At 44.1% G+C, this 22,004-nt stretch overlaps 1 protein-coding gene across 5 annotated transcripts in view; it reads left to right on the plus strand.

Annotated features, from left to right (window-relative positions):
* Positions 1 to 22,004, plus strand: part of KMT2D (lysine methyltransferase 2D) — a 132,736-nt gene that overhangs the window by 107,586 nt on the left and 3,146 nt on the right. For all 5 annotated transcript variants that reach the window (XM_060763910.2, XM_060763911.2, XM_060763914.2 and 2 more), the window contains 13 exons: positions 683 to 847; positions 2,729 to 2,888; positions 4,459 to 4,540; positions 4,883 to 5,058; positions 5,376 to 5,500; positions 7,619 to 7,754; positions 7,857 to 7,981; positions 8,484 to 9,666; positions 10,960 to 11,096; positions 11,484 to 11,614; positions 16,293 to 16,578; positions 18,555 to 18,628; positions 20,449 to 20,557. In XM_060763910.2, the coding sequence (XP_060619893.2) occupies positions 683 to 847; positions 2,729 to 2,888; positions 4,459 to 4,540; positions 4,883 to 5,058; positions 5,376 to 5,500; positions 7,619 to 7,754; positions 7,857 to 7,981; positions 8,484 to 9,666; positions 10,960 to 11,096; positions 11,484 to 11,614; positions 16,293 to 16,578; positions 18,555 to 18,628; positions 20,449 to 20,557 (2,889 nt within the window). The remainder of the gene's footprint in view (positions 1 to 682; positions 848 to 2,728; positions 2,889 to 4,458; positions 4,541 to 4,882; positions 5,059 to 5,375; positions 5,501 to 7,618; positions 7,755 to 7,856; positions 7,982 to 8,483; positions 9,667 to 10,959; positions 11,097 to 11,483; positions 11,615 to 16,292; positions 16,579 to 18,554; positions 18,629 to 20,448; positions 20,558 to 22,004) is intronic.

The raw sequence follows: 22,004 nt of genomic DNA on the forward strand, positions 1-22,004 counted from the left end.
CTCAGATCACTCCTGACATGGAAAAAAAATCTATGATGTGTGTAAGTAAATTATCCCCTTAGTGGCTAAAGTTGAGGCCGTGCAGGTTATGTCTCTTGCTTGCCGGGGGAAGAGAATGCAGATTAACTGTTGTAGCCCTCCCCTCCATGTGAGCTTCTTGAGGGTGGAAGGTGATTTTGCTGTGGTGCTCAAAATAACAAAACATTTCATCGAATGTGTTGGAACCTCATGCACTTACACTGTAATACCTTGTATCTCATTCTAATACTCAATGCAGTATCTTTTTCAACAAGCAAGACCCAAGCATCACAGATGAGTACCAGGAAAGAATGGGCTGCCTGGTTCTCTCAGAAGCCTTGTTGCATCAGGATTTGCCTGCATTTTGTCAGTCTTGTACTTGCAGCTTATGAAGAAAGAAAGTGTGGTTGTAGGAAGCCTTCCTGTGAGATATGTTGTGTCCTCTTCATGAACACACACTGCACAGGACTATGGCAGATTGCCTCTCATAGCCAGTGTGGCTGCATACATGTAACAGTAGCAATTGTCTGTGGGACATAATAATCCTATGAAAGCAGATGAAATCCTTCCCAAGAGCAGTCTGATTCCGTCAAAAAGCATGGCCTTTAGGAAGTGATGTGATGATGCACAGTGTCTTCATTTGGCATTCTCTTTCCCTGTGCAGGAACTCTCCTTGCTGCCTCTTATGGAACCTGTTATCACAGCCAATTTCAATCTTTTCCCTCCCTTTGGAAGCACTCCCATTAATGGCAAGAGCCAACTGAAAGGCTCTTTTGGTCACGCTGCCCTGGACAGTATTCCAGACTACTACTCACAGCTGCTCACCAAGGTATGACCATCCCTGTGCTGCTTTTGGTGGGGAAGGGGAGATGCTAGATTTGCTGTTCATAGCAAGTGGCGGAGCTATGGAAGCACTTGATTTAAACATGTGCCTAAATTCATTGCTGCATTTACATAGCTCTACAGTCATGATTTTCCTCTTCATTTCAAGCTCTGCAACATTGCTCTAGTGCAGACTGCCTAGTCCTTGATCCTTATCTAGTCTTCAAGGGTTCCCCATTTGATCCGTTAACATGTATAGGATTCCCTGCTTCTGCCTTCATGTTCTGTTGCATTTCTAAGACACACAATCCCACTGATAGGATTTATGTTATCTCAAAAAACATTGGAGGTAAGAGTAGCATTCCATTAGAGCAGGGATCCTCAAACTAAGGCCCGAGGGCCAGATACAGCCCTCCAAGGTCATTTACCTGGCCCTCGCTCAGGGTCAAACTCAGTCTGAAACAACTTAAACACACACAAAAACAACAACAACAACCCTATCTCATCAACCAAAAGCAGGCCCACACTTCCAATTGAAATACTAATAAGTTTATATTTGTTAATATTGTTCTTCATTTTAATTATTGTATTGTTTTAAAGTGTTTTTTGCACTACAAATAAGATATGTTCAGTGTGCATAAGAATTCGTTCATGTTTTTTTTCAAATTATAAACTGGCCCTCCAACAGTTTTAGGGACTGTGACCTGGCCCTCTGTTTAAAACGTTTGAGGACCCCTGCATTAGAGCAATGATTCTCAATCTTTGGTTTTCCAGGTGTTTTGGACTTCAATTCCTAGAAATCCCAGCCAACTTACTGGCTGTTAGGAATTGTTGTTTATTCGTTCAGTCACTTCTGACTCTTCGTGACCTCATGGGCCAGCCCATTCCAGAGTTCTCTATTGGTCGTGGCTTCCCCCAGCTCAGGAATTGTGGGGGCTAAACTCCAAAACGCCTAGAGAACCAAACATTGAGAACCACTGCATTAAAGTTTACATTAGAAACACGCCCCTTAAAATGGAAATGGCCACATCTTGGACATCATGGGTAGATCCATGATTCCAGATGTCACCAAGCTCACCAACATCTTGTTAGCAGATTGTGTGCCCTTCACTGAAAAAACCTTACCTATCCCTGGATAATGGAGCAGAGATGGGCACAAACTTGAACTTGAGACACAGAAGATCACAAGATAGATTTTGCACTAGAAATCCTTTGTCTATGCATAGTGGGTGCATTTTGAAAGAATTTTTGTAACATGCTTCCAAGTTTCAATAACTTCATATCCCCCGAGTGGCTGATAAAAGTAAGAAATAAGAACAATAATACCAGAAAGAATAAAACAACTTGACAACAAAAATAGAATACAGCAAGACTAACAGACAATAAGATTGGCAGAAGTTTTAAAAACCTGGGATGCTAAGAATGCTTTCACCCAGGATTGAAATGGCATAGAGTTACCCAGCAAATCTCATTGAAGGAAGCATTTATTCCAGGCATGGGCAAACTTTGGCCCTCCAGGAGTTTTGGACTTCAGCTCCCACAATTCGGAATTGTGTGAGTTGAAGTCCAAAACACCTAGAGGGCCGAAGTTTGCCTATGCCTTATTTATCCCATACACCCTTCATTAAATGTATAGGCAAAGGTGTCAAATAGTCTGGAAGCTCTGTTGAGGGGTGATGTTTTGAATTTTGAATTTTGCATGATTGGTTGGCCGTTCCCTAGTTGGTGTTTTTAAAGTTCTCTGGGCAGCTTGCTCTCAGAGAATAAACTGTGGAAATTATGTAGTGTGGGGAAAGTGATATCACGTGTTCCATGAACTGTGGGGAAGGAAGAATGGATGGGAAAGGGGGAGCCATGGTGGCCACTGACTCTTCCGATCTCTGTCTAGAACAACCTGAGCAACCCGCCAACGCCACCTTCTTCACTGCCCCCCACCCCACCACCCTCTGTGCAGCAAAAGCTTGTGAATGGCGTCCTGTCTTCTGAGGAGCTGACTGAGCAGCCCAAGGAGACTGTGCTGCCACGCCGTGAACCTGAAGGGCAAAAGGGTAAGGCCCACTGACAATCATAGGTGCTCTTGCATGGTTTTGAATGTTGCAGCCAAGCTGAAGCTAAGTATACGCAGGAGGACCCTGGTCTATTTCTAGAAAATTACAAGGGAGTCCCGTGGAAATTGTTCTAGCAGAAGCATAGGTAGAACAAAATACTTACAGCTGTTATTTTGTGAGCTAATGAGCAAACTGCCAAAGCATACGAAATGGGTGTAACGCAGGTTGAGCCCAAAGCACATACATCCTTTTATATAGATGTGAGTTACCATGAAGGCGAAAGAGAATCCTTGTCGCACAGTTTTCATAGTATAAATGCCATGGCAACAAATAGCATGTTACTTCCTGTCCTTATATCACTTTGTGGAAACCACTTGACAACGGAAAAAACATGGTCTCTATTCAGAATAGTCATAGGAGCATGAGGATATCAATAGCCAGAGGGAGAACCAAAGCAAGTTTCTGTTGCTCTTTGCAGGCCATGCAGCTGGGCAACAAAGACATGTTCATTGCCCAACGTCAACATGAATCTGGACTGAAATGAGTCTATCATGTTTGTACTTTTTAAGGCATTGAATGTTTGCCTACCTCTGTGTGTAAACTGCCCTGAGTCCCTTTGGGAGAGAGGGCAGACTAAAATATTATTATTATTATTATTATTATTATTATTATTATTATTATGGGTAGGCCATCTGGTGCCCTTTCAGTGTTTTGGACTATGTCTCCCATAATCCCTTATCATTGACTGTATCACTGGGCTTTTATGGAGCTTGCAGCCTTATTCATGAGAAGAGCATACCCTTGGTTCATTGATGAGGCATGCTAAATTCCTTGCTTAAGCACCTTATCAAAATGGGGATATTTGCAGTTGGACAGCGTTTATTTGTTGGACTGCCATCCCAATCTCTAATAGGTGCAGCCTTAGAGATATGGCCAGCAAAGTAACCCGGTGTTTCTTGCTCTCAAAAAAACTGGAGCTCCCAGTGGTGCCTCCAAAACAGAGGAACCCCGAGTAGTGACAGTACATTTGTCTTTCTAGTTTCACAGTGCTGTGCCACCCTTTTGGGGTATCACTCAATCATTGTCAGGCTCAATTTGTTAAAAGACAATCAGGCAAAATGAGGGTCCAAATCCTCTGTCCTGGACCTTCACTTTGTCTGGTTCTTTATCAAGAAGAACTCTTCATCCCAAACCCACCATGTATAAGGCTAGTGCTGATGCCAAAGGGGCAGGGGAGGGTCCAGGAAGCCTCTGGCTTATCAAGGCTATCTGGCTTATCAAGGTTACCTGTGTCTTTCAAGGCAGGTTATGGGGTACTCACAGTGCCAGTAGTTTGTTCCAGTTTTTAAGGAGCTGATAAACAAATTCCGGTTTTGTGCAGTCAGGCTGCTCCCCCTTGAAGGGTTGATTTCCCTCAGTTTGATTATTTTACCATTAAAACCAAGGATTGGACTGATGTAACAAATTCAACCCATGTTGGTCACTCTTTCTTCCTTGTGCTGAAACCCATGCAAGCACCTGTGATCTTGTCCAGCATTTCAACTGTTTATTTCTTGTATTTTGTTCTCAGATGTTCCCCCTGTGGAAGTGAAAAGCTTAGACCTTTTGGCAGCTCTGCCCACACCACCACACAACCAGACTGAGGATGTTAGGTAAAGATGGGGAACGGTTAGAGCAGGAGTGCAAGATAAAGCCCAAAACAGAAATCCATTTCAAATTCTTATGCAAATGGGCTAAATTGTACTGCCTATAGCATGGGATAAATCCTGGGGTGGGGTTCAAGATGGCAGCTTTTAGGAACTGTTGGCACACTGTTGGGGGAGGAGCTGGAAATTTCTGGGTGAACTTCTGGGCCTCTTCACACAGGCAGGGAATAACCTGGATTTGGTTGGGTTGGTTCCTCTCATCACAGAAGATGCATAGGCTATGTCTAGGATGGGTTAGGAGCAGAGATGTTCCTAGATCATATAACCAGCCTCCTAATTCATTTCCAGAATGGAGAGTGATGACGAAAGTGACTCTCCTGATAGCATCGTCCCGGCATCATCCCCTGAGAGTATCCTGGGAGAAGAGGTGCCACGCTTTCCGCTACTGGTTGGAGCCAAAGCTGAGTTGGAGGAGCGCTCATTGTCCCCTGTGATACCCATAATACCAAAAGCCAGTATTCCAGGTTTGTGGGGGTAGAGATAGAGGATTTGGGAAATTATGCCAAGCATTACATGGGTAAAAACATAAAAAGAGATCCAGACTGCATCAGGTTCAAAGGCCATCTAGTTCAGTTTGGGCAGTGGCCAACCAGTTGCTAATGGGAGGCTTGCAAGACATGAGTGAACAAAGGAAGGCTCTCCTCTAAGACATGGAGTTAATTCTAAAAGTCATTATGAGGTCAGGTGATAAAAAGGCCCCACACTTTCCAAATGGGCTGTAGAGCTGCAGTGTGTGTTCATTTCGGACCCTTACCATTTTCTCTTCTTCCATCCTTCTTAGCTTTTCCAGATGCCAAGAACTACGGAGCCTTGGAGCAAGTGGGGAAGGCACCAGGCACTTCCTGGGACAAAGCCAAGAACAGTGAGGTCTCAGTCATGCTCACAGTATCTGCAGCTGCTGCCAAGGTATAGAACCAACATAGAAAGGTGCCAGCCCAAAAGTCAGGCTACCTGGCCACTTCAGAGGCAGTGTGGCCCTCACTTGCCAACTGTCATCATGTTGCTTTCATGAACGATGCCACTTCTGTGGAACTATCCCTAATTGCCAAAGTTCCCAGCACGACTTTTTTTCTAATCAAGATTAAGCCGTTGATATTATTTATTTATTTATTTATTTATTTATTTACTTTATTTGTATACCACACTATCTCAGCCCGTAGGCGACTCAGTGCGGTTTACAACAGGTCAATATACAAAGTGCACAGCATTAGCATTAACATTTAAACAATAACTAAAGCAACTTAAACAATACAACGATACATCAGTAAATCAACATGACATCAATACATCCATATAACTAATCCAACACGTCTCATCAGTAAAGTCATAATCCGATCTCCTCGTCCATTATTCCAAGTTCCAAACTCAGTCAATTGATTGCACTGCTTAATTAAATGCCTGTTCAAAGAGCCAGGTCTTCACTCTTCTCCTGAACGCCAGCAGGGAGGGGGCCGATCTAACGTCTGCGGGAAGGGCGTTCCACAGCCGAGGGGCCACCACTGAGAAGGCCCTGTCTCTCGTCCCTGCCAGCCGTGCTTGTGAGGCTGGCGGGATGGAGAGCAGGGCCTCCCCGTACGATCTTAATGTCCTAACTGGTTCATACGGGGTGATGCGTTCGGACAGATAGGTTGGGCCAGAACCGTTTAGGGCTTTAAAGGCTAAAGCCAGCACTTTGAATTGTGCCCGGTAGCAAATCGGCAGCCTGCGGAGCTGGCGCAACAGAGGAGTGGTGTGCTCCCTGAGTGCCGCTCCTGTTAACAACCTGGCTGCCGATCGTTGGACCATTTGTAGCTTCCGAGCCGTCTTCAAAGGCAACCCCACGTAGAGAGCGTTGCAGTAATCTATACGGGATGTAACCAAGTCAGACTTCCCAAGGTACGGCCGCAGCTGGCACACAAGTTTTAATTGTGCAAATGCTCCCCTGGTCACTGCCGAAACCTGGGGTTCCAGGCTCAGCGATTAATCCAGGATCACACCCAAGCTGCGAACCTGCGTCTTCAGGGGGAGTGTAACCCCGTCCAACACCGGCTGTAACCCTATACCCTGTTCGGCCTTACGACTGACCAGGAGTACCTCTGTCTTGCCTGGATTCAGTTTCAATTTGTTCGCCCTCATCCAGACCGTTACAGCGGCTAAGCACCGGTTCAGGACTTCGACAGCCTCTTTAGTAGCAGGTGGGAAGGAGTGACAGAGTTGGACATCATCTGCGTACAGATGACACCGTACTCCGAAACTCCGGATGATCTCCCCCAACGGCTTCATGTAGATGTTAAACAACATAGGAGACAAGATAGAACCCTGAGGAACCCCACAAGACAATGGTTGTGAGGTAGAACAGGTGTCTCCCAATAACACCTTCTGAGATCGACCCTCAAGGAAGGACCGGAGCCACTGTAAGACAGTTCCTCCAAGGCCCATTCCCACGAGGCGTCCCAGAAGGATACCGTGGTCGACGGTATCGAAGGCCGCTGAGAGGTCCAGCAGAACCAACAGGGACACACTCCCCCTGTCGAGCTCCCGGCGTAGATCATCCACTAACGCGACCAAGACTGTCTCGGTTCCATGTCCCGGTCTGAAGCCAGACTGTGCCGGATCCAGATAATCCGTGTCGTCCAAGAATACCTGGAGTTGTGAAGCCACCACACGTGGTGATACACTATATGGTTTGGTGTCCCAGCAGCCAGCACTCAGAGTGATTCCCTTGTGGATAGCAAATTGTCAAGTTCCTTGCAGGTGTCCTGTATTCACCTTGGCAGGTCACAATTGGGAAAGGCCCAAATATTTTCTCTCTTCTAATACTTGAGGTGCTTGGGAAGAGGGTTCTTAGGGGCTGGTGAGGAGAAACTACAACTCCTTACTTGGTAACCAGCATTCTCATTGCTGGGGGTTCTGGGAGTTGTAGTTTTTAAAAGGAGCATGTTCCCTAAGTTCTGATTGAGCGGTGGTCATAGCTTACCATGTGGATCAGATTTTTTGTGGATTGGCAGCCAGTACTCTTTCCTGACCGTTTCACATTTTTCCCAGAACCTAAATGGGGTCATGGTGGCAGTGGCAGAGTTGTTAAGCATGAAGATCCCCAGTTCTTATGAAGTGCTGTTCCCAGACAGCCCAATGCGGAGTGTAACCAATGAACCCAGAAAAGGAGAAGCTGACACACAGGGTAGGTACCCTCATCTGGGTCACAGGTCTTTCATAAAATGTCCTTATGGCTCCTTCACTGCTGACATAAAGATCCTTGTAATTTTTCTCCCTTTTCTCTAAGGCAAAGAAAAGCCAGTGACCCCAAAGGGTACAGAAGGTGGTCCAGAGTGGCTGAAACAGTTTGATGCCATGCTTCCTGGTTACAGCCTCAAAAATGAGTTGGACATCTTGACCTTGCTTAAGCAGGTAGAGGAAGGGGTAGGGTGTTTTCCCAGAATGCTTTTGTCCTTCTTCAGTGGGACCAGCCAAGAGTGGCAAGGTCAACATTTGAGTGGGTGTAGTGAGTTAGGTTAAACCTATGGAATCAGGGCAGGGTGCTGATTAAGTAATTTGCATTTTTAAAAAGTGATTTCCTGGTTTTCAGTAATTCTGTGAAAGACTTCATTCTTCATTCTTCATTCTTCTGTGTTTTTTTTATGTGAGTGAATCATTTTTCATACCATTTCTAGTTACCCCACGTCACCTCTCACTCACTTAACTGCACAAAAGAGAGAAAAGACAATGCGTTCTGACTAGTTAGATTTAAATTAATATTGGTGTGATGAAGTAGCACCCATGTTGGATCCATCCATACACATAGCATATTTAGCAGTCATGCTGTGTGGCTTCTACATTCTAGGCTCTATTTACTTCCAAAAATGAGTAAAATTCTTCTTCAGAGTCTTCTTTTTTTCTTTCTCTGTCTCAGGAAAGTCCAGCTCCAGAAAAGAGTGCTCAGCACTGTTACATCAACAATGTTGCCAATCTAGATGTACGGCAGCTCTTGGCACTTCCAGAAGAACCCTCTCCACCCTTATCCCCCTTTGCGCCCTCTCCGCCTAGTCCCCCCAGGGTGCCAGGGCCGGTTCCTGAGCCTGAGGCACCACCCGCACCTGCTGCATCTCCAGTACAACTGCCGCCGCCGCCTCCTTCTCCTCCACCCCTTCTGTTGCCCTCCACCAAAGAGGAAGCTCCTTCATCCCCGCCCAAGGTTAAGCCACGCTCCCGCCCCCTGGAAGACAGTGAGGAGAATAAACCACGGCTGAAGAAATGGAAAGGGGTACGCTGGAAACGGCTACGCTTCCTCATCACCATTCAGAAGGGTGGTGCCAAGCGCGATGGGGACAGGGAGATTGCAGAGTTCATTGATCGCCTGGCCACCACCCTTCGACCTGATAAAGTGCCACGCGACTTACGGAAATGCTGCTTTTGCCATGAGGAAGGAGACGGAGCGACAGATGGCCCAGCGCGCCTCCTGAACCTGGACTTGGACCTGTGGGTGCATCTCAATTGTGCCCTTTGGTCCACAGAGGTTTACGAGACCCAAGGCGGGGCCCTCATCAATGTGGAGGTGGCCCTGCACCGGGGCCTACTCACCAAATGCTTGCTTTGCCAGAAGACAGGGGCCACTAACAGCTGCAACCGCATCCGTTGCCCTAATGTGTATCACTTTGCCTGTGCCATCCGGGCCAAGTGCATGTTCTTTAAAGACAAGACGATGCTGTGCCCACTCCACAAGCTGAAGGGCCCCTGCGACCAGGAGCTCAGCACCTTCACAGTCTTCCGACGCGTCTACATTGAGCGGGACGAGGTCAAGCAGATTGCCAGCATCATCCAGCGTGGGGAACGCCTCCACATGTTCCGGGTTGGGGGCCTTGTCTTCCATGCCATTGGGCAGCTCTTGCCCCACCAGATGGCAGACTTCCACAGTGCCACCGCTCTCTATCCCGTAGGCTACGAGGCTACCCGCATTTATTGGAGCTTACGGACCAACAACCGGCGATGCTGCTACCGCTGCACCATCTGCGAGAACAATGGTCGGCCCGAGTTTGTGGTGCAAGTGATCGAACAGGGTCTGGAAGACTTAGTTTTCACAGATTCCTCACCACAAGGTAGGGATAAATCTTGGCATTAAGCCTGATTTTCCTGACTGTCCCATTAGGCCAGACCTACAAAATCCATTTTTTCCTCCCAGAGGGCCAAAAGAGGATGTTTTATGTTTTAGGAGACATTGTGGAAAATGTAGTCATAGTATTCCTTTGTTAATCCAGTCAGTTATTTGAATGAACTGTATTTACAAAGCTACAGGATTTAAAACAGGCCTGGGGGAAGGACCTTTGACCATACATCGATGAGCTTTTGCTCCCCTTCTCCCCCATATTTGGCCAGGCTAGCTAGGGCTGATGAGAACTGAGGTTCAACAGCATGTTGGAGGGCTACAGGTTCCTAATTCCAGATTTAGAAATTGGAAAAGAGGTCTTAGTGTATTCATTGATACCACAGAAGAGAACACAGTACCGTCTGTATATATTCATGGCTGGACTGCATGAACTGCTATTTCAAATGCTTTGATAGGCAAAAGTCCAAAGGGACCCCCCTTTTAGGTATAGATGGGGTTAAAATTAATCTAAAATATTTTCCCATTTTAAATTCTAGGTTATGTTATGTTTATTATATAACACTATAGAAATTTTATGAGCGTTATATCATCCCCATTTGAAACTTTTTGGCAATACAACTGTGAAACAATAGTAAATGTTACAATAGGCATTTTGTGGCTAGCAAATAGGAGTAGGTGCAGTGAGGAAAGTCATAGCAAACCCCCTCTAAAGAAATCTTGCCAGGGAAATGCTGTGATAGGAATGCCATATGTTGGAGTTGACACACAACACAAACATTATCAATTATTTAACGTTTTCACAAGATACCAAATTTTGCAGTAAAACTTGCTATGTAAATTGTATGAATGTGCAAACTTTTAAAAATATTGTATCATTCATGTTCTATAATTCAAAGGCTAGAAGCTTATGATATTGTGTACACTTTTGACTATCACTGGTGTGCCACCTTTGTTAATGAAGCTAATATTAATAATGGTACCCCCACCACATATGTCAGTGTGGAAAGGACAATAATATTAAGAAGCTTTCCTTACCTTTCAAGGCTGCAGGGAAACTACTGATGAAGAAATACAGTATTGTGTGTGAGTCTGAGCTATTGATGCCATCTTTAGGGTTAGGCATATATTCCACACAAATCTCTGAAATAGCACAATCTACAATGTGAAAATTGCAGTGAAAAAATATACTTTGATTAAGTTTGGAATCTAGAATGCATGAGTGTTTTAGGCAAGAGTGAAGCAATACCATTATCATTTCTCCTTCTTGCCTCTTTTCCTCCCACAGCTGTATGGAACCGTATCATTGAACCAGTAGCCATGATGCGCAAAGAAGCAGACATGCTGCGACTGTTCCCAGAATACCTAAAGGGAGAAGAGCTCTTTGGCTTGACAGTGCATGCTGTGCTTCGCATTGCAGAGTCCGTATGTATCAAATCAGAAAAACCAGATTCCTGGAATTCTGTAGAGGAGAGATGATTTAATGAGGCAAGATCATAGAAAGGAAAGAGAATGGAAATAGAGATCAGAGACACTGACAATGGCATTGAAACGTAGTTATGGATCTTTTCACCAGACTAAATGGCAGCAGATACGGAAAAGTGCTGGTCTTGTGGAAATGAGAGTTTGGTCTTGCTGAGTTAGCTTAGTAAAGTGTGTGAATTAATTTGCATTGAGGATCTCTTAACTGGTATTTTTGCTGAGAGGGCAGTAAGCAGACAGCTCTACAGTGGGATAGAAGGAAAAGTGTTCCTAACATGTGAGTACAACACAAAGTTGTGAAAGATGGGGTGTTCCCTTTTCTCCCTCTAGCTGCCTGGTGTAGAAAGCTGCCAGAACTACCTGTTCCGCTATGGACGCCATCCACTCATGGAATTGCCACTCATGATCAATCCTACTGGCTGCGCTCGATCAGAGCCCAAAATCCTCACACACTACAAACGGTGAGTGTAGCTGTACCTGAACTGCTCCTCTGTGAGAGAGGCCTTCACTGAGAAGGCGGCGGTCTCCCTAACAGAATAGGGACAGAGATAGTGACAGCATATACTCTTAGGTAGAAGGTATTGTTTCTGGTACCTCTAGCAACAAAATGATGACATGTAGATGGGAAGGACAAATCTTCCTAACTTTATAGAGAACAACAGTAAGTTAGGAGTTTCCTAGATAGAGAAATAGGTGCCATTCAAACTTCAAAATAAACCATGCTTTGTTGCTTAAACCTTCGATTATGTGACCAGCGTCCAAACAAGTAATAGATTTCTTTCCCGGTTTTCTGGTTTTATCAGCTCTGTTTTTATAAGTTCTTATTCCACAGTGGGTAGGTAGTGCAAGAAATCACATTGGACATCCTAACAGGACATACAGTAACTCAAACAAGCCAGAGTTGTACATCAAGAAGTTGCCTGTTAAACAAATGATATTTTAAGCAGTGGTGGTTTAACATATCATAAGACATACAATAGAGTTTTGGTGCTAAATTTGTAAATACAGTAATTACTACATAACGTTACCAAGTATTGAACTGCTTTTTCTTTGATTTTTTTGTAAAACATGATGTTTTGGTGCTTAATTTGTAAAATCATAATGTAATTTGACATTTAATAGGTTTTTCCTTAATCCCTCCTTATCATCTAACATTTTTGCTTATCCAGCGTTCTGCCAACCCATTTATGTTGGATGAGCGAGACTCTACTGTATTTCAAGCATCCTCACATTAGCTTGCTATGATATGCAGAGTCACATCTAATCTAATCTAGTATGAGGTAACTACTTTTATTTCGCTGACCAAACTGAGTGAAAGAATAATTTAGAAAAGAAAGAGTAAGTAGTCTGAGCAGGAACTAAAATATACAGAGATCTTGTATTTTCTGCTTCCTTGTTTATTTTGAAAGGAAGGCATCTTGCTTTAAGAGTCCCAAATTCTGTTCTTTAAAAAAATCCCCATTACAATACCTAGATCTTATAGTTGAAACAATCTATTATCAAAATTTGGTTCTTTTTCTGTGTTTGACTTTTCACTGATGCATTTTAGTTTTTTTAATTTGAAAGAATATGTAAAGAAATGTTTAGTTTTGTTTTTTATTCTGAATAGTTGAATGAGACTTTTCAGGAAGTATCAAAAGAATACTGCAGCATTGTATTTCCTTCATTATTTCCTTCATTTCTACCCCGCCCTTCTCCCACAAGGGGACTCAGGGCGGCTTTACATAAGCATCTGTAATGCTGTCAACATATACATTCAATTAAAAGAATAGGCTCAAATAAAACATTATAAAAGTCATCAATAAATACATTTAACATTCAATTAACATGCCGCTAAAACCAAGATCCAGTCAGATAAATCCAATGTCGTAATGTTGTTATGTTCAAGTTTCCTTTCCAAGCTGCCATTGTCCTCAAGTCAATGCTTCTAGTCGAACACCTGGGCCCACAGCCAGGTCTTCAGTTGTCTCCTGAAGGACAGGAAGGAAGTGGCCAGCCTGATGTCCTTAGGGAGGAAGTTCCACAGATGGGGGGCCAATGCTGAGAAGGCCCTGTCTCTCGTCCCCACCAACTGCATTTGCAGGAGTGGCGGGATCGAGAGCAGGGCCTTTCCTGACGATCTTAAGCTGCGTGATGGTTCATAGCAGGAGATACGTTCGGACAGGTAAACTGGGCCAGAACCATTTAGGACTTTAAAGGTTAAAACCAGCACTTTGAATTGTTCCCGGAAGCTAATTGGCAGCCAGTGACGCTTGCGCAACAAAGGAGTGGTTCGCTCCCTGTACGCCGCTCCCGTTAGCAACCTGGCTGCTGACCATTGGACTAATTGAAGCTTCCAGGTAGTTTTCAAAGGCAACCCCACGTAGAGAGCGTTGCAGTAGTCTAATCGGGATGTAGCCAGAGTCCAAAACTCCGAATGATCTCTCCCAGTGGCTTTATGTAAATGTTAAACAACATGGGGAACAGTATGGAACCCTGTGGGACTCTACAAGTCAGTGGTTGTGAGGACAAGCAGGTGTCCCCCAACAACACCTGAGAATGACCCTCAAGGAAGGACTGGAGCCACTCTAGAACAGTACCTCCAAGTCCCATATCCCTGAGGCGTCCCAGAAGGATACTGTGGTCGACAGTATTGAAGGCCATTGAGAGGTCCAGCAGAACCAACAGGGATACATTCCCCTTGTGTAGCTCCCGGCGTAGATCATCTACCAAGGCGACCAAGGCTGTTTTGGTACCATGTCCCGGCCTGAAGCTAGACTGTGCCAGATATAGATAATCAGTGTCGACCTGGAGTTGCAAGGCCACCACACATTCCAGGACTTTGCCCAAGAAGGGGAGATTGGAAACTGGCTGAAAGTTGTCTAATTGGGTGGAGTCTAGTGATGGTTTCTTCAACAGCGGTTTTATAATAGCCTTTTAGGCTTGCTGGAAACTTGCCTTCCCACAGGGAGGAATTAACCACCACCTTCACCCACCCTGCCAAACCCCCTCTGGCTTCCTTTACCAGCCAGGATGGGAAGGGGTCTAGGATGCATGTGGTCGCCCTCGCCTCTCCAAGGATCTTGTCCACATCCTCGAGCTGCACAGATTGAAACGAATCCATCAAAATCGGACAAGCAAATGCTTGTGTTACATCCTCATAGACTGCCGTTAATATGGGGTCAAAGCCAGAGCGGGCCAAAGCGACTTTGTCTGCGAAGAACCGGGCAAATGCTTCACAGTGGGCTGCCGAGTTGTTGGGGATCCTGCCTTGGCAGATGGGATTTAACAACCCTCTGACTACTCGGAAGAGCTCCGCTGGATGGTTCCTTGCAGACGCAATATTGGCTGAAAAGAAGATATTCTTTGCAGCGTCTATTGCCATGGCATATGCTTTTAAATAGGCATCCAGCTGTTCTCAGTTTGGCTCGTTAGGTTCTTTCTGCCACACGCCCTCTAATCTCCTCTTCATTCGCTTCATTGCTGCCAGCTCCTCATTGAACCAAGGAGATGGTTTAGCTCGGCTACTCAAGAGTGGACGTTCTGGAGCAATCGTGTCTATTGCCCTGGTCATTTCCCTATTCCAGTGAGTGACAAGAGCATCGACAGGATCACCAACCGAGGAGGCGGGAATGTCCCCAAGAACCTTCAGGAATCCATCCGGATCCATGAGCCTCCTGGGGCGGACCATCTTAATAGGTCCACCACCCCTGCTGAGGGTAAAGGGTGCAGTAAGTCTAAACTTGATGAGGAAGTGGTCGGTCCATGGCAACAGAGAGATGGTTAACTCCTCTATCCCGCCACCTTCCTCCCATCCCAGATCTAATGTGTGCCCAATACAATGAGTGGGGCCTGATATTATTTGGGACAGCCCCATGGTTGCCATGGTAGACATGAAGTCCTGAGCTGCTCCTGAAAGGGTGGACTCTGCATGGATGTTGAAGTCTTCCAGCACTATGAGCCAATGAGACTCCAATGCCAGGCTCGAGACTACCTCGGGTAGGGAGACTCTAGTGCAGCGAGGTGGTCGGTACACTAGTAGAATCCCTATTCTGTCCCGGCCACCAATCCTCAGGTGGACACACCCGAACATGATAGACTGTGGGATGGAGCACCTGATCAAGGAGATGGAATCCTTATAGACTACTGCAACACCCTCTCCCCATCCTCCAGTTTTTGGCTGGTGCTTTACTAAGTAACCTGGCAGACAAAGCTGGGAGAGATTGGACCCCCCCCCCCCCCAGCCTCGTCCAGCCAGGTCCCCGTTATACATGCCAGGTCTGCTTGCTCATCAAGGATTAAATCTTGGATAATGTTGGTCTTTCCGTTAACAGACCCAACAACACCGCCCTTAAGCTGGAGGAACCACCAACCTGGGTACTCAGATTTACCAAATCAGGAAATCGTTTTGGAAACGCCAATGTTCTATTGTGAATTTTGGGTCAAATTGATTGTTTGTGACTCCCTTTCCCGTATCTCCCCCTCCCCATCACTACTTCTATAGTGGCCCCTCCCCGTCTTATAAATCAGGAGTGGGAAAAATGTAGCCCTGAGGATACTTGTGGCTCCCAAGAATTTTTTTGTAGCTCTTTAATACTTCCAAAATCCTTAGACCAACTTTTTCACAACCCATGAAATTGCTTCTCATGCAGAAAGCTTCCAAGTGAAATGTTTCACCTTTCAAATAGGTTTCAGGCCTTTCAGTACTGTTGACAAAAAAAAAGCAATTTTTAAGAATCAGAAGTGGACACAGCCGCTTTGGGTTTGCAAATATTTATTTTGCAGTAATTCATGTGGCTTCTAGATCTGCAATAGTGGATTCACCTCAGTTGTAGATCCTGAAAAGAACCTACTGCTTATAGTTGGGGTTTTTTGTGGTTAAAACGTGGATAATTGCATATTAGGGGTTGTGCTTCACACTTAATCTAAGGTAAATGGCCCTTGTGTCCCTTAATTTAACAAAAAACGTTGGTTTTTTTTAGAAGAGTTTAAATCTGGAAATTGAGTTCTTGACTCTTCTAGATGGAAGGAGTAGGCCGTTTGACCTGCATTGGGTCTGGTGGGCAGATCAATAGTGCCCAGTCCTACTTCAGCATCCTCAGAATGTCTTTGCTCCCTTGCTGTTAGGCTAAACATCTCCTCTTCTTCCTTTTTTCGAAGGCCTCACACGCTGAATAGCACCAGCATGTCCAAAGCCTATCAGAGCACATTCACAGGTGAAACCAACACACCCTACAGCAAGCAGTTTGTACACTCAAAGTCTTCACAGTATCGACGCCTCAAGACAGAATGGAAGAACAACGTGTACCTGGCACGCTCCCGGATCCAGGGGCTCGGGCTCTACGCTGCCAAAGATCTGGAGAAGCACACAATGGTCATTGAGTACATAGGCACCATCATCCGCAACGAGGTAGCGAACCGGCGTGAGAAGATCTATGAGGAACAGGTACAGGAGGAGCAACACCTCTGTTATGGGACGTGCTTGGGTTAGGGAGGGACGGAGCTTGGAATATCTGTTCTCTTGCTAATGGGGATGGGGAACCTCTGGCTCAGGCAGCAAGAAATCCGCTTTGGGGTGATAATACTAATTATTATTTAGAGCAGGGGTCCCCAAACTAGGGCCCGGGGGCCGGGTACGGCCCTCCAAGGTAATTTACCCGGCCCTCACTCAGGGTCAACCTAAGTCTGAAGCGACTTGAAAGCACACAACAACAACAACAACAATTCTATCTCATCAGCCAAAAGCAGGTCCACACTTTCCATTGAAATACAAATAAGTTTATATTTGTTCTTCATTTTAATTATTGTATTGTTTTTAAGTGTTTTTTGCACTACTAATAAGATACGTGCAGCATGCATAGGAATTCATTCATGTTATTTTCAAATTATAATCCGGCCCTCCAACAGTTTGAGGGACTGTGACCTGACCCTGTGTTTAAAAAGTTTGAGGACCCCTGATTTAGAGGACTATGCTTTAAGGCAAGATATTTATTTGCTTCATTCTTATCCTGCTCATTACCCCAACATACTTTTAGCATGGCTTACAAATATCAGAAATAAGACAATTCCTGACTGAATCAGCATATTATTTATGACAAAAAGGAAATGGATTGGTAGGGAGGAGAAAAGAACCAACAAACACAGTCACTTCATTGTTTTTTGTAAACTTAAGCAGATAGAAGATTGGTTTGCAGGAAATGAAGCTACTGTTTCCTTTGCCTCAAATGTTCCCCGGCAGTAGTCATCGATAGCTGAAGGGAGGCTACAGTTGGATTCAGACCTGATGAAGTAGAATATGCTTGTATCTCTCTTTCTCTCTCAGAGAAGTTGAGGCTTAATATCCTGTAATACAGCAAAATTGCCTATCATTCTGATGTATTATAAGGTTAGAATTAGGATGGGAAATAGGCTGTCTTTTAATTGTTTATCCTATTACTCGTAATTCTTTGTATTGCACATTTTGTATTGCATTATTTTGTAAGCTGCCCTGAGTCCCCTGGGGAGAGAGGGTGGGGTATAAATAAACATCATTATTATTATTATCATTAGACCTGACTGCTGAGCCACAACCAGAGAGACCTAGAATTGAGTCTAAGATTTCTTTATTAAAGAGCTGACTTTCTAATGTTTTTTCCCCTCTAAATTGTTTCCCAATCTTTTGTGTTGGGGGCAGTAGCACTAGAGATGACTGAATCAATTGCTTTCTGATCCAAAATAGAGGCTCCTCTGTTATAGAAGTGAGCAACTTGTGATTCCAACTGTGGGGCTGCAAGTCCTGTCGTTCATAATCCTTGACTCGTCTGGTTCAGCTTGATGGAAATAGTAATCCAAAAGCAGCTGGAGGGACATGCCTTCCCCAGCCTTCATTTATTTAATCTGTTCAGCATGCTGATATTCTTCTGCAGTTTCATTTCAAAAATCCTCATAAAAATCTATATATAAAATTTTTCGATGCACACATCTAATTGCATTTTCTCATGGGATATGTGTTTTAAAATATTTTGATGCATCCAGTTGAGCAGAGAATGGCAAGAAGGGCAAAATCCAGTGGCTGAATATTTTTCAGTTCAAATATTTTAGTTTGTATTGGAGTTTTCGACTATTAAGCTCTTTAAGCCTTCCTAGTTGTGAGGGTGGGTGTGAAGGTGAGCAAAGTTCACATGATTATATGAAATATGACTCTTAATGTTATCAGGCATAACATTGTAGAGAGGCAGAAGAAGATGCACCTGGGAGAAATCACCCTTGCGTTCAACTGTGAATTATATAGGTGGCCCTCTTGAGGTCTAGAGTTGACATACATTTTCTTTAGCATACACTAATTCAGACTGCAAAAAGAAGCCAGCACTGTCTACTTTTATAGCCAGCTGCTCTGGTCCCTAAACTCACAGTGTCATTTCTCACCACCTCTGCCTATTCCAGAACCGAGGCATCTACATGTTTCGAATCAACAATGAGCATGTCATCGATGCCACATTAACAGGTGGCCCTGCCAGGTGAGTAAATTTCTGTTGTGAAAGTGCTCTATACAAAGACTGACATTTAGTTCTCTTAATCTATTTACAGTTAGATTTACAGACTACCATGACAACTATTAGCACGTATCCACTGTATGGTCGATCAACAATGGCCCACCATCTGTAGCCAGATTAGAGAAGAGATTGGAAGACCTTGGACAGAGATGCTCTGGTTCCAAGTTGAAGAGTAGTTGAACCTAGCTGTGGAACCTGTGCAAACCTGCGCATGCTAGCAAGGGGAGTCCTGGGTGGCAAGCAGCCCAAGTTAAGGATGGGCCTTGGCAGGCAGGTTGTAGCAGGCCACCCCAGGGAACACAAGGGTATAAACACTCTTACATATGCCTGCTATTTATCAACAAGCATCCAACTCCAATGCAGAAATTGACTGGAAGCACTGCTTTGATAACAATGGTTAAGTGTGTGACTTAAAGCAGAAACTTGAAAAAGATACTTTCTAAGATGTTGATCATATATATTTCAAATGTAATATTTATATTAGGATGTTTTTAATGCATTGTATTAGTGTTTACATGTTGTATATGCCTATGTTTAATGGTTTTAATGATTTTAATTTATAGTCATATGTCAGTATTTAGTTATTGTGATTTGATTTTATTATATGTATGTTGGCATTGAATTTTTGCCATTAATATGTTGTAAACCGCCTTGAGTCCCTCCAGGAGTGAGAAAGGCAGTATATAAATATACTAAAAATAATAAATAATATAAATAATAAATTAATTTATAAATAATAAAAATAAAAAATCTTTATTAATGACTTAGATGAAGGGTTAGAAGGCATGATCATCAAGTTTGCAAATTACACCAAATTGGGAGGGATAGCCAATACTCCAGAAAACAGGAGCAGAATTCAAAACGATTTGAACAGATTAGAGATGGGCCAAAACTAGCAAAATGGAGTTTAACAGGGACAAATGCAAGATACTCCACTTAGGCAGAAAAAAATGAAATGCAAAGATAGAATAGGGGACGATGCCTGGCTCGACAGCAGTACGTGTGAAAAAGATCTTGGCGTCCTTATGGACAACAAGTTAAACATGAGCCAGGAAGAGGCAGTGCTACCACCAAAAAGCGTGTTTTAGAGCTCTAGAAGGTTTTGAAGTGCACTGTGCAGGTGCAGTTAATCCCAGTGATGTGAATTCACAGAAGACCACTCAAAGAACTACACTATGTTTGTTTTCTCACACCTCAGCACTGCCAAGGAACAAGGTTGTAAGCACTTTTGGGATGCTCTCTCTCTAAAGCCAGGGTCATGACCTGGGAGATCCAACCACTACTATGGGTGGTAGTTCATATTTCTGTATCAGCAGGACAGCAACCCTGCACTGAGACACAATCTAATATTTGATGGAACTGTCCAACCTGCTGAATCTGAGTTGGGGGTAGAATATGGTTCAGCACCTTGAACAGCTCCTTTTAAAGTTTGACTTAAAATACAGAACAGATTCAGCAATTGACTGACATGGGAGCTGCCAACCCACATGGAATTTTCTTCCCTTCTAACTGTTCCTTCCCACTTTCAAGTTATTTGAGCAGAAGAAGACATTGCGTTATAAACAGACTCAGACGTCTTGCAGGAGTCCCCCTGCTAGCTGCACATTCCCCCATTATCTAACATCAAGAGGGGAATATTGAAGTAAAGGTAGATTGCTAAAGGGCCTGAGCTTCTGCTGTGGCTCATTGTGAAATTGGTTGCCATAGTGACAAAAGGTCTATTTTTCTTTGTTCTTACGTTTTTCTCTTCTTCTCCCTCCCTCCCCCCCCCCCCCCCCCCGCAGATACATCAATCACTCTTGTGCACCCAATTGTGTGGCTGAGGTTGTGACCTTTGACAAGGAGGATAAGATAATAATAATCTCCAGTCGCAGAATACCCAAGGGAGAAGAGGTGAGACTTAATTATTGTGGGGTGTATGAAGAAGCGGGGGGGGGGGGCGGGGAGTGTAAGGTGTAAGTCACTTGTTATCTGGGTTCTTTTATCCATGAATTGTATGTGAAGAAAATGCCTGTAGAAGACTCTGAAAAAGCTCTCCTGTCTGTATTTTTATACTTGTGAGTTACTTGAGTTTACATGTGGAAATGCCTGAGGGGATTTTATACCCATTGTCTTACTTCCATCAAGGAGGGTGCATATGGTCTTATATCTAGGCTTATCATCTTCCCTCAGCCCATGCCTTGGGATTCAAAGAAAATATCCACGCTTCTCTGGAGTCGATGCATCAAAAGCAGTGTTTCTCAACCTGGGGGTTGGGACTCCTGGGGGGGTGTCACGAGGAGGTGTTAGAGGTGTCGCCAAAGACCATCAGAAAATACAGTATTTTCTGTTAATCATGGAAGTTCGTGTGTTGGAAGTTTGGCCCAATTCTGTTGTTGTTGTGGTTCAGAATTCTCTTTGATTGTAGATGAACTATAAATCCCAGCAACCACAACCCCCAAATGTCAAGATCTGTTTTCCCCAAACTCCACCAGTGTTCACGTTTGGGCATATTGAGGATTTGTGCCAAGTTTAGTCCAGATCCATCATTGTTTGAGTCCACAGTGCTCTTTGGATGTAGGTGAATGGCAACTTCAGAACTCAATGGTCAATGGTCAATGCCCAATAAATCCTTACAGTATTTTCTGTTGGTAATGGGATTCTGTGTGCCAAGTCTGGCTCAATTCCTCGTTGGTGGAGTTCAGAATGCTCTTTGATTGTAGGTTAATTATAAATCCCAGCAACTACAACTCCCAAATGACAAAATCAATCCCCTCTAACCCCTCTAACCAGTATTCAAATTTAAGTGTATTGAGTATTTGTGCCCAATTTGGTCCAGTGAATAAAAATATATCCTGCATTTCAGATATTTACATTACGATCCATAACAGTAGCAAAATTACAGTTCTAAAGTAGCAACGAAAATAATTTTATGGTTGGGAGTTACCAGAGCATGAAGAACTGTATTAAGGGGTCACGGCATTAGGAAGGCTGAGAACACTGATCTAAAGCATCTATGTGCACATTAGCAATTCTCCTTATCCCCATTATAAGTATGGCAGATTTTAAAGTAGGAACCAAGTTGTTGATCTTGCCTTTATTTTCAATGCCTCTCTATTTAGATTGTGATGTGTACCGTATTCCACTGCATAATGGTCGCATTTTTATGTCATTTTGTGGGGAGGGGGGTGCAATAAAGGGTTGTGTGGGGTGGGGGATGTGTGCAAAAAACGAGTTTTGTGAAAAATGTGCCTTAACTTTGTTCGTTTGTGCTTTTTGATTGTTTTTTAAAACCTGTTTTACCTCTGAGAAAGGAGGAGGGAGAACCCCAGCCAGCTATCTTTTTCTGTGTTTGCCTCCC

This window comes from Anolis sagrei, chromosome 2, assembly GCF_037176765.1.
Source record: "Anolis sagrei isolate rAnoSag1 chromosome 2, rAnoSag1.mat, whole genome shotgun sequence".
NCBI lineage: Eukaryota > Metazoa > Chordata > Lepidosauria > Squamata > Dactyloidae > Anolis > Anolis sagrei.